This window comes from Papaver somniferum, chromosome 6 (assembly GCF_003573695.1).
Source record: "Papaver somniferum cultivar HN1 chromosome 6, ASM357369v1, whole genome shotgun sequence".
NCBI classification, from domain to species: Eukaryota; Viridiplantae; Streptophyta; class Magnoliopsida; order Ranunculales; family Papaveraceae; genus Papaver; species Papaver somniferum.
The window spans coordinates 121,387,882-121,400,524 of NC_039363.1; the positions used below are offsets into that span (position 1 = coordinate 121,387,882).

A 12,643-nucleotide genomic window follows, 5' to 3' on the forward strand; every position below is an offset into this window, starting at 1 on the left:
CACCTGCAACTCCTTCACCACCATATCCTGCCACCACCAGACCCCGATGTTCACTGCCACCATCTCCATCAAATCATTCCAAACATCTCCACCATCTCCCTAGCCTAGTTCTTTTACACATCTCACAACCACTGAACCCTAGGTTTGGGGTGAATAAAACAACTCGAGTTAGGGAAAAATTAGAGCATCATAGGCGTCAATTGGAGCAGGGGGAGAGCAGAAAAAGCATGGGTCGAAGTGATAGAGCAGTTATCTAGCATGGGTGGTACAAATTGGTTAGGTAATTTTCAAAACCCTAGTTTTGGAAATTAGGGATTTTTTTTAGAACTCATTGTAACTATTAATTGAGTGTGTGGGTGTGAGTAGGATTCATGCCCGGATTAGCCGGTGCACCAAGCTGTAGTAATTTATGTTTGTTTTCAGTAGTGTTATTATGTTCTAATTCAATAACTAGGGTTTAGATGAAACCTTAGTTCTCTGCTGTGTTATTCATATTAATTGTGTTGCTCTTGAATGCTCAAACTGTTAGGATAGTTTCAATCTTAGTACGTCAATGCTTTGCTTTCACAGTGTATGCCATGTATTCATCGTAGTCAGGATAAAACTGTGTTGATTATGCTGCAGCTCATGCTTTAGAGACTATTGTTAATCCCTTGACTAGTTGTGATTAATTAGACAGTTAGTGCTCCGTATTGATATTTTAGTTGTGATTGAATTATCCATTGGTGAAACACCTTAGGTAAGTAATAGACTTGACACCTCTACCTTATCTGTTAAAAGGACAAGAGTATCATAATCAGTTGAATACATAGTATGAGTTAATGGTGGATTCGACAATCCTAGTACCTTCATTATCAGTGTTTACTCCCTGTGTTATTTGCATCTTTTAATTTTATTTATTTTTTGTTGTAATCCTCACCAACACCTTGTCGTATCGACACATCAAAACAACCCCCATTTTGGTTACTCTTTCTTGTTTAGAACCAGTTTAAGTGAGACCATAGTTTCAGCTTTACACCCACCTTGTCCCTGAGGATCGACCTGTGCTTGCCCTGTGTTGCATATCGACACTGTGCACTTGCAGTTAGACATAGTCGTAGGGTTCTTTCAAGTCCTGCCAATAAATAGGTGAATCGAGAAGGATTTCAGTTGTGAAATAAATTAAAACCATGAGGTGTACTAGGTTTACGAAAAGATGTATTAGAAGGATAAATCTGCTTCTTGACATAGAAGGCTGAGTTTGTTGGATCAGTGATAAGAGAATAGACGATTCTGAATCTTGCTCTTTTATAAATTTTTCATGACTAATCAACCTAGATCTCAGTTCTGAGTAAGGAAGAGGAGGTTCTCTATGTTTAACACTTACCACGAAGTGAATATACTCTCTTCCCAATTCTTTGAGCGCATACATGACTAGATATGCATCTGGAACATGTTTTCCGATTTCTGCAAGTGAATCTGAAATATTCTTGAGTTGATGTCGAAATTCACTAATTGTTGCAGATCCTTTCTTGATAGAGTGAAATTGAGATCGTAACATCGATTTTCTGGCAAAAAATTATTCGGTGAACATCTTAACAAGATGTATCCATTTCTATCTAGCAGAAAGTTTTCCAAGAAGTTCTAATGATAAAGATTTATCAGCAGCATGATCCTACAAACTTATCAAATTGTAACCATTCAAGGTAGTTTGGATTCGGTACTTGAACATTGTTGATTATAAGCATTAGCTGCTCTTGAGGAATTTTCCATCAACAAAACCATACAGATTTGTACACATTAGAATTGAAGCCATTTGATATTTCCAGACGAGGTAATTGGAGCTATCTAATTTAGCAGAAATAAAGTTTGCAATATTGGGAAAAGGAATACTAAATTTACTCTAAAATAGAAAAGGATTATATGTTTGTTAAGGAAATTGAAAAGTAAATTGTTGTGATTGAAGAGGTTGTTGTTGTGGTTGTAAAAACCAATATTGAGAGAAATTGGTAGTATATGATGGAATTTGTATTGGTGTGTGATAAAGAAGAGGTGAAGATCGTTGAGTAGCAGCAGGAGAAACATGAGATGATAATGGTGGAGAAGTTTGTTGAGATGAAGATGAGATTGGTGGTGGTTGTGGTTGAGAAAAAGATGGTTGTGAAGAGATCACAGGTTGTGAAACTCGATTTGGAGAAGATAAAAGTGGAAACAAATCGTGATTTTGTAGTTGTTTATGTCATTAAGCAGCGGAAGATGCGTGAGAGATTTATATGGTTCTTGTCATTGAAAAAAAAAATTGCAGGTTTAATGGTGATTGAAAGGATCGAAGGAAGTTATCAATTCCCGTTTGGTATATGATACCATGTAAGGAAAGGATATGTATTGATTGTACTTGTTAAAGAAAAGAGATACAAGATTGAGTCATTTATGTAGACAGGACAATGACACACAGAACTCACGTGACTAAATGAAGTAAAAGCAACAAAAGAATAAATGAGTATTCCGTGCAGCTAATACAGGCTGGCAAGTATATGTGATGAGTTAATCATGACCACTAGATCAGTTAACACATTGACACTGTTGACTTCATAATAATTTGACTCTTTATGACTATTTTTCTGATAGAGTTCAACTAAAATAACTAGAAGTTTATTTTTTATTTACAATGTTGTTTTTGCGAAAATAATTTATATTCCGCGCGTTATACTGAATAAGAGAGAGGGTGGGATCCGCACTAAATCCATTCCCTACTAAACTATCGGGTCAAGGGACCACCCATTCTATCTCACTCGGTATATACCGCAGGATCCAACCGGCGGTGTGTATCACTTTCGTTGTTTTTATTGTCAACTAAATTCTCGTGTTTCGGAAGATGATGTAACTTCATCATCTACCGGTTTAAATTTTAACAAGATAATAGCTTGGTTTGTGTCAAAGGGTGTTATCCCGTTAACTAAAAGGTTGTTGTGCTATCTGATTTAATCAGGGGAGTGATCAAGTTCAAATCTCATCGTGAAAACAATCTTGTACAGTTGACACATTCAATGCCACCCGCAAAGCTGGAGATATTCAAATCTTTAGAAACCTGGGCTGACAACAACATACTTGTACACCTGAATCCCGTTGAGAAATGTTGGCAGCCTCAGGATTTTCTTCCAGACCCAAAATCGGATGGATTTTATGATGAAATAAAGGAACTAAGAGAAAGATGTAAAGAAATTCCAGATGAATATTTGGTTGTTTTGGTGGGAGATATGATCACAGAAGAAGCACTTCCAACTTACCAAACAATACTCACCACACTTGATGGTGTCAAAGATGAAACTGGTGTGAGTTCAAGTCCATGGGCTGTCTGGACACGAGCATGGAGTGGAGAAGAGAATAGACATGGAGATCTTCTTAACAAGTATTTGTACTTATCTGGACGTGTAGATATGAAGCAGACTGAAAAGACAATCCAGTATCTGATTGGAAATGGAATGGTATGTACCTATGTCCTACGTTACTCCGTTTGAGTATTGCGATTTAGACCTCCTTTTAACAATCCGATGTTTGTTTGTTTGTTTTGTATACTAGAACCCGCAGATGGAAAACAACCCTTACCTGGGGTTCATTTACACAGCCTTCCAAGAGAGAGCAACTTTCATTTCTCATGGAAATACAGCTAGGCTTGCCAAGGCTCACGGTGACATTAAACTTGCACAAATATGTGGGACAATTGCTGCAGACGAGAAACGCCATGAAATTGCTTACACCAAAATCATTGAGAAGTTATTTGAGATTGATCCTGATGAAACTGTCTTAGCTTTTGCTGACATGATGAAGAAGAAGATAACAATGCCTTCGCATATGATGTTTGATGGACAAGACGACAACTTATTCGAGAACTACTCTGAAGTAGCTCAACGGTTTGGGGTTTACACTGCTAAAGACTGCAGAGATTCTGGAGTTGCTGGTGTCAAAATGGAAGGTTGAGAAGCTTACTAATCTCTCTGAAGAAGGTAGGAAAGCTCAGGATTATGTTTGCAATTTGGCTAAGAGGATTAGAAGGTTATATGAAAGATCCCAAATACTGAGATATGGTAAGAAAGCAGAAACGCATCGTTTTAGTTGGATTTTTAACAAGGAAGTGCAACTCTAGCCATTTGAAGCTTTGTGGTAATTAAGAATAAAATCCACAGTCTTCACGGCCTGTGAATCAATATATTTCATTATATTCTTGAACTCGGTATCCTTCTTTGGTGTGGTTCGTATTTTCAAGCTCCAATGATGTCTGTGGAAAGCGATTCATTTGAATGTATCCTAATAAGTGGTTTACGGCTTTAACTAGCAACGATGCACACAACTTGTTAGCTCTGTAGCAGTGCTTGATTGAAGCTCTCCTTTATTTGTGTTTTTTTTACAAGCTAGCAAGGTACTTTTGTTTGTGTGAGGTTAACAACTGTACACCCACCCACCCGTGACGATGTGAGTCCGGAAACTTTTGAGTAAAACCTACCAAGGTATAACAATTAGGGCCTACAAAGACTATGTTCCGTTGGTTTCTCGAAATCACATGCAGTTTCTAGTATTGTCTACCCTCAGGATAGCCAGCTTTCCAACTCCATCTAAATACTATAATTTTGTTGATGCTGGCCATGGCCCATGACAGATGAAGAAAAAAAATCAGTCTTATCGGTGTCAATATGTCAAGGATAGAATTTCAAGACTCAAAATGTATAACTTCAGAATATATTTTGAATAAAATATGGAATTGACGATAAACCCATCAAACATGAAACTCTTTTTTTGTTTGTTTGAAGCACAACATGAATCTTGCTAGTGCATATAGATTCATATATTTACATAACAAATTCACAGTCCTGCCTAGTAATGAAAGAAGATAATTTTTTAATAATTTTTGACAAGAAAGGAAATAAGAATTTAAACGAGTTAAAAATGAGTAATTACGGAGGTGAGGATTTCTTTAGAAGCCAGGCAAAAGTAACTGATGATTTTGTTGTTGGTTAGGGAGACTAGAAGACATTGGATATCCATAATACTCATCGGACATGAAACTCGCAAGTAAAAGTGGCGCGTTCTCTACGTTTGCACATACACGCGGTGGCTGACATCGCTGAAGAAATGAGATAGCACAATCCATGAAGATCGAGTCGCATGGTAACATGATAGATCTATTGCCTGGTAAACCAAATTCTTCTTCAGACATTTTAAACAGTTCCTTAAACAGGGTGTTGTTTAAGTACTCCAAAGGGATTGCGTAGCGTTTGTTATCGGTTGTATACACAACAAAATACCCATTATCATTACTTGTTGGAAATGAAATCCTTCTTCTTTTCGCTTCAACTCTATCTTGCCATCTCCTAACCATGGACAGTAGTTTCTTTGGGCTGATTTTCATTCTAGTTATGAAAACAAAAGCAAGGAATTTGTAGAGAATTGGAATGTTGAGATGAGGAGAAATGAAGATGCACTGCACATACGTCTCTGCAAGTGCAAGGCACATATTTATACAAGGAATGGATGAGGTCAGTTCAATTATAGAATCAAGAACAACCCATGTGCGTGATTGAGCAATGCGACTGGTTGGTTTTGGAAATCGATGGGCTGCTGAAGAGAGTGATATGACAAGAGTGGGTGTGGGTGGGTGGGGGGGGGGGGGGGGGGGGGGGTGACATTGTGGGGCAAGTTTGGATTTAGCTGAGGAAACACACGATTAGTTACTCAGACCGCAGATTGGTCATAATTGTGGCTCCTAGACTACATTTAAAAACAAGCAGCACTTTTTGGCTTTAGATCAAATTCTAAGCTCTCACTGGTCAGAAGTGAATAACTAATGAGTAATCTCTTTCTCTATAATGACTACACAAAAAATTATGTAACTGGCATAGTTAAGGTCGCATGTGATTTGACAGGGTAGTTATCCTAAAATGTTAATAAGGGTCCTGTAATTTATAGACAAATGGTGCTTCTCTATTTGGTCTCTCTACATTGTGACGTGGGCACGTTTTATTCAGTCACCAATAACATGGTGGGTGACAAAGTATACAATTAGATGTTTTAGCTTATATGGACCCTCCGTAATGTTATCAAGTGTAATCATTTTCCATGGAAACACAAATCCACGGGAATGACAAATACCTTATCTTGACACTCGCAAAGTTTTAAGTAATTTTAAGGCAGATACATAGCCATGTTAGGTAACCCTTCTTATGAATTCAATAAACGCACCACAAAATGGTGGTTTCATGGTGTTGGGAGCTTAGGATGCAAACACCAAGACCATGTGCAATTGTGGCCAGGAAAGCAAGAGAGGTGAACGGGTATGTATATGGGAAATACTGATCACAAATATGACCTTGCTTAATGTGGTGACTAATCAATTTGAGTTCAATTTTGTAGATGCACCACAAACTTGGTTTGCTTGTGTTGTGATTTTAGGGCGCAAGCACCAAAATTATGTACCATTTTCGCCCAGGCAAGTTAGGAAGATGCGTTGTAATTATGGGGTAGTAAAAACCGAATTGGTGATGGTTTGTTTTTATTGCCATTTTGGCCAAGAAAGTTAGAGAGATGCATTGTAGTATAGTAAAAATGGATTAGTAATTAGTGGAGCGGTTTCATTCAATCACTATCATCCCCTTTGATTTTGAATGTGGCCAGGCAAGTTATCAAGATGCCTTAGTGTAGTAAAAACCGAGTAGGTGAAGCGATCTTGGATCAACAATGTTAAACTCCCTATTATTATCAAACAAACACCAAAGCCTTGAACTTGGGTTTTGGTTTAACTTCTAGTTGAACTTGCCTTCTAACACTCTCCCCTTGTACTAAGATTCTTTGAGAAAATATATTTAGCACTCATTTATACTGAAGAGTTACATTTTTGAAGGTTAAAAGCACTATATGATGCATGTAAATTTGAGGTTTATTTAAATACAATAATAACTAGCCAAATCATTACAGCGACACTTTAGTACTTGCAGAAGAATAGCCATAAATATATGATCCGAATCCCCAAAATGTAATAACCAAAGAAAGAATTTTGAAGCCACTCATTGGATCATGGAAAAGAATAACAGCTGCAATGCTAGTGACAGGAACCCTTACTGCGTTGATGACACCAGCTAAAACAGTTGAAGCCAGAAAAAGAACCCCAGTTCCTCCCAAAACTCCCAACTGGAAAGTTAATGCACACCAAATAAGAACCACATAGTAAGACTTCTCACCATTCTTGAAATTTTTAGCTTCAGATTTCATGCCTTTGAAATCGTTATTTACAATAACCCCGATTGTTGTAAAAATGAAAGCAAATAAGGATACCATAACTTGCTGTTCTAAGACTACATGAAAAGACCTTCTCCCCAGTAACTTCACAAAAACCAACTCTGACAGAGCAAATATGAGTCCATGAAGAGCTGATCCCACAATATCCCATATGAACCCCAATCTATATTGGCTGTCACTGACGTTACCAAATCTATCTGAATCTGAATCTAAACCGATAAGAACAACTGCCGCAGTTATGATCACAATGGCATTTAACGTGGATACTTTAATTTTGTTCTTAACTATGAAATAGCCAAAAATGGCAGAGAAAACCAGTGAAGAAGAAGCTAAAAGAGAAGCAGTTGATGCAGGCAGATAGGCGTAAGCATATGCATACATGAGATTGTCTGCAGCACTTAAAAACCCTAAAACAATATAAGAGAAAGTGAGCTTGAACGTGAGAGGCGTTGGCTGAATTTTAAGAAAAATATATGATGGAAGCAAGAATAGAGCGGTTAGAGGCCACCCAGCAACTGAAACCCATGAAATTATCCATTTGCTTTTTCCACCATTAGCAAAATAGAGACGAGATAGGAGACTCGACGCTGGAAAAGCAACAAGCATTGATCCAATACTTAGAACTAGTAGAACCCAGTACGAGGCTGGCTTCCTTGTGTATGCTTCACATGCCATGGTTTTAAATCTAGAAAGCTGGTCCAGCAACGAAAGAGAAGGTTCTGGCGATCCATCCTCCTTTGTTTCTTTTTAAGTCAAAAATAAAACCATACCCATTGGCCATTACACTCAGAATCAATGAGAAGGAATAATGTATGTCAATAGTAAAAAAACATGAAACCATATATGCTCTTGAAATTCAGTTAACATAACAGCATTATCACCCACAAACAATGGAGAATTGGATAAGGAAGAACACACAAAACTAATTAATGAAAGTTCACATGTTCAGGAAACGTGCAAAATTGATCATTCCGAAGTTTTACCATGGCTAGGTAGGATGCTGTAAGACAATTGGGGATAATCTGCAAGAGAAAAATATCAAAAAAGTACTTAAGAGGAAACATTATGAATTCATTTCTCGCTTTAAAGACCAATTGGAAGTATTAAATTGAAAACATTTATACCACAGGATAACAAACAATTTTTCTTATAGAACCCTAGGAAGTATGTTCATGGTAATCCAATCTCGAGGTGAACCTATGTCTATCCCCAATTTAGTTCAGTGTTAAAACTCAACTAGCAATTGGATAATCGACAAAACAAACTGTGTACCTCACTTCAACAAATACTGACCAATTGAAGAAGGACAAATCAAAGAGCCTATCTATTGAAAAGAGATCAGTGTATGAACTGTTCTTACTGAGCCCAAATAAAATCATATTTCAATCACAAAACTTAATAACAATTATGAAGATAAACCCTATCTAGAATTGATAGTAAACAGCAGAGAAGAACAAAAGAATTATGGGTTTAACATTGACATTAAGTGATGCTTCAAAAAAAATAAAAAAAAATTGACATTAAGTGATGAAACTCAGGTAGTATCTATTAACCTGGTGTGAGTGAGGGATCCATCTCCATGGCTGAAGATTTTCTTGTTCTTCTTCTTGATTGTTAATCCCAGAATGAGATTCTAGAAAAAACCGAGTTGGTGATATGTGAAATGATCTTAGATCAATCAATTCCCTCGCACTGTAGTAAAAACCGAGTCGGTGGTAGGTGGGGGCCGTGGGGCGATTTTAGATAGTCCAATTTTGTGCACACTCCTTAAAAAGGAGTGTGCACGTAACAAAACAACCTGATTGGTCGGCTTGAAACAAACGTTATCTGTTTAATTAAAAAAATATACTTTTGATTTTATTTTACGGTCCGCGAGTTATAACTCCAAAGGTGTCACTATCCATCCATAAAAAACCCGCCAAAACAAAAGTAACACAAAAATTCCAAAGATTTTGATGAAACCTCATAAAATTTGATGAAACCTCATAGAATTTGACGAAACCAATTTTTACTTTTTATAATAAAATTTGATGAAACAAATTTTGAAATTTGGGGTTTTTGTATCATTTTTTTAAAATTTGGGGTTTTTTGTATCAATTTAGTTTCAGATGGAGTTTTAATGAATCCAACATTTGAGTGGGGTTTTTGTACCACAAGTTTGGTCACCTTGGGTTTTTATGACTAGTTTTGTTTATTTTAATATTAAAAAACAAAACTAGTGACAAAAAATCAAGGTGACCAAACTTGTGATATAAAAAACCCACTCAAATGTTGGGAACCATTAAAACTCCATCTTAAAAAAATCGATACAAAAACCCCAAATTTTTAAAATTTGATACAAAAACCCCAATTTTCAAAATTGATTCATTAACTTTTATGTTGGTTTCATCAATTTTTTTGAAGAAACCAAATCGGTTTCATCAAATTCTTTGGGGTTTTTGTGTTAATTTTGTTTTGATGGGGTTTTTGTGTTACTTTTGTTTTGATGGGTTTTTTGTGGAAGGATAGTGATACCTTTGGAGTTATAACTCGCGGACCGAGTAAAAAAAATATTTTTATAGATATATTTATTTTAAAAAGCTGGAAGGGAGTCTAGTCACCAATTGGGCACCAACACCCTTCTGAATGACAATGCCTAGTTTATGAAAAAAAAATTACATTTCTTTGCACTAACATCAAACCTAGACAAATGATTATGCAACCTCTTCATAAGGTTAACCGTATCCTCACCAAGCTCCCCAAATGTCGTGAACGCTAAGGTGCCAAAACCAAACCCTTCATCTAAGCATTTATCAAAGTATTTTTTGTGTTTGCGCGACATAGCATTCCTTAATGCTAATCCAGGCTGGAAAACACGAACTCCTCCACCAGTAAAAGGCGACACCCCAGTCACATCCAAACAAACATCTCGACCATTGACCCAATTGTAAACCATGATATCAGCAGGTCTCAGAGCTCCACCATCATTAGACAAGAAACCCAAAGAAAACTCCTTCCCAGCAGCTACACCAGCACGAAAACACATGTCAACAATGGTATCTCGAACAAGATCATGTCGAAACTTGAGCCCCACCTCATGTGCACAATGCAGAGTGTGATCCCCAAAACAATCCATGTCACGGTCACAGAAGGCACATCGACTATCAATGGGGAATAAAGGGATACCCAAACGATAGCAAAGAACTGCACTAAAATGACGCGCCCCAAGTCTCTGATTAAGCCCCTCGATGGGTAAAGCCTTGAGAAAATCTGAAGCATGATTGGATTTGGTACATTGCCATATGGCGCAGTCATGGAAAACTTCTCGGGCATCTCTTTCATGACAACCTCAAAGTACTTAACTGCCAAGGATTTCATGGGATGAGGGGCAGTAAGATCGATGTTGATGGTAGGCTTCTAAGAGTGTGAGAAAATAAGAGCAAAGACAGCATACAGTGATACCTGCAAGTGCACAGGGTCAGTTGTAGCTTGTGTGCAAGAACAGGGTCATTCCACAGGGACTTTGGGTGTTATGAAGTTTTCCTAGCTAATTCTATATGCAAGGCAGTGACAAAAGATAACTGTGAGATGTTGGCAGGAAGCAAAGAAAGTGACTAAGAATGACAGTGGAAAAAGCAGTGAAGAAAATGAAAACAGTGGGAATGGAAGTGTGATTCTAGGGTTAAGATTTCCCTTTCACCTAGCTAGTTCACCTAGGTTAATTCCTTGTCCCTAATGGACAAGAGGGTCTAGTTCAAGCTAGTCTCTTGGCCAGGGCAATTCATGTGGCAAGTTATCTAACCTAAAATCCTTAGTTTAACCCCTAGCATTGCCTATCTGATTAAAGCATAAACAATCACAGGTCAATTAGGTTTCTAGGTCTCTAACTAATATGGCTGGTTAATCCCTTAGAACCACCACTGACCCCTAGCATTAGTGGTCTTCTTACAGAACCACTAATCACAAGTCAGTTGGGCTTTTAGGAATCTAACTAGCCTAAGCTATTTTGAGTTCAACAAAAACTAACCTAATGGCTAACCATCATGGCTTAAGGGTCTTCTCACCCTAGTGTGGATTCAGAACATGTTTAACATAATAAATATTTGAAATTGAAATTAACTGAATTATGAAATTGAAATTGAAACAACAACATTAACCCAATTAGGGGGTATCTCGGATGACCCAAGAACAACCTTTTGCATTCTCTACAGCTTCCCTTTTATATCTTACAACAAAATCCCTAATTTCACAAAACCCTAAATTTGCAAACCCTAACTTTTGGGGAAAATCAAATTCGACATACCCATGTGTAAATTGGCTTCGACCCATGCTTCTTGATGTTCTTCTGCTCCTCCTCTAGCTCTTGTTGCGTTGTTGTCCTAGCCCTAGACTTCTGTGAACCCTAGCTTCTCTCACTGTCGAGTTTGTAGCATCAGGACTCGATGCTACAGACGAGAAAGGAAGAGACAAGGGTGGTGATGGAATACTGAGTTTGTCGGGGGAAGGTGGTAGTGGTGGTGTTCGAGGTGGAGATGGAAGAGATGGTGGTGATGGAGATGGCAGAGTTTTCTCTGCATACGGAGTGGAGGAGAAGAACTCGATGTTTGGGAAGAAGGGTGTGTTTGGTTTAGGTCGATGGGTTCGATGGCTAAGGTGTGAGGCGGGTGTATCAAAGGTTGATGCTCAGCAAAGCGAAAGTGTAGGATGAAAAGGTGATGGAATGATCCAACGACGCGATAGAAGCGACCGTTGGATGATGAGATACAACAAAACTGACGGCTTCAGATGGAGTTAGGTACTATAGTGTTTGACAGGAGCTTCGGATTTTGATGCACAATGATGAGGCGACCGTTGGATGACAAGATGGATCCAATCTGACGGCTCTCATGGAAATGGGTATGGATAATGGAAATGGATTTGGGTAAGGGTTTTGGGCCTTGGGTATGCCAAGCCCATATCTTCTTTAAGAACTATTCTTCCTCTTCAAGCCCATTTCTAGTTGATCCGGCTCTTGCAAACATCATTCTTCGCTTCCTCCTAGCGAGAGTCTTTGCCGTTCCTTTGCTCTTTTCGCTCCGTGAGATAACCATGCTTTATTTAGTACCTAAAAATGCAAAATTAATTAAGAAAAATATTTATTCTTGAAAACAATGAAAATACAGAATATGGGATAAAATGTAGAATTAATGCACAAAAGATGAGTTAAATGCCAAGAAAAATATATAGAAATATGCACTTTTTAGCACTCATCAAATACCCCCAAACCTGAATTTTACTTGTCCTCAAGTAAAACAAAGCTAAGGAAATCCTACCTATACCACTGTCGCTGGTCTCTCGAATGCATTTAGCGTATGCACTAAGCCTTTTAAACCACTAAGTGTCCCTAGTGGACGAGTTA

The 12,643-nt window shown here is 37.8% G+C and overlaps 1 protein-coding gene and 1 pseudogene across 2 annotated transcripts; one reads left to right on the forward strand and one right to left on the reverse strand.

Moving 5' to 3' along the window:
• Positions 1 to 2,073: 2,073 nt before the first annotated feature.
• Positions 2,074 to 4,123, forward strand: LOC113291404 (annotated as a pseudogene).
• A 2,695-nt stretch (positions 4,124 to 6,818) lies between these two features.
• On the reverse strand, positions 6,819 to 8,990 carry LOC113289093 (probable purine permease 5). 2 transcript variants are annotated; one of them, XM_026538264.1, is made up of 3 exons: positions 8,820 to 8,990; positions 8,250 to 8,288; positions 6,819 to 8,009 (listed from the first exon to the last, which is right to left on the reverse strand). In XM_026538264.1, the coding sequence occupies exons 1-3, from the start codon at positions 8,845 to 8,847 to the stop codon at positions 6,940 to 6,942; spliced, it is 1,137 nt and encodes a 378-aa protein (XP_026394049.1). In that variant the 5' UTR covers positions 8,848 to 8,990; the 3' UTR covers positions 6,819 to 6,939. The 2 variants fall into 2 exon arrangements, with proteins under 2 accessions (XP_026394049.1, XP_026394050.1); XM_026538265.1 differs by lacking the exon at positions 8,250 to 8,288.
• Between the last annotated feature and the right edge of the window lie 3,653 nt (positions 8,991 to 12,643).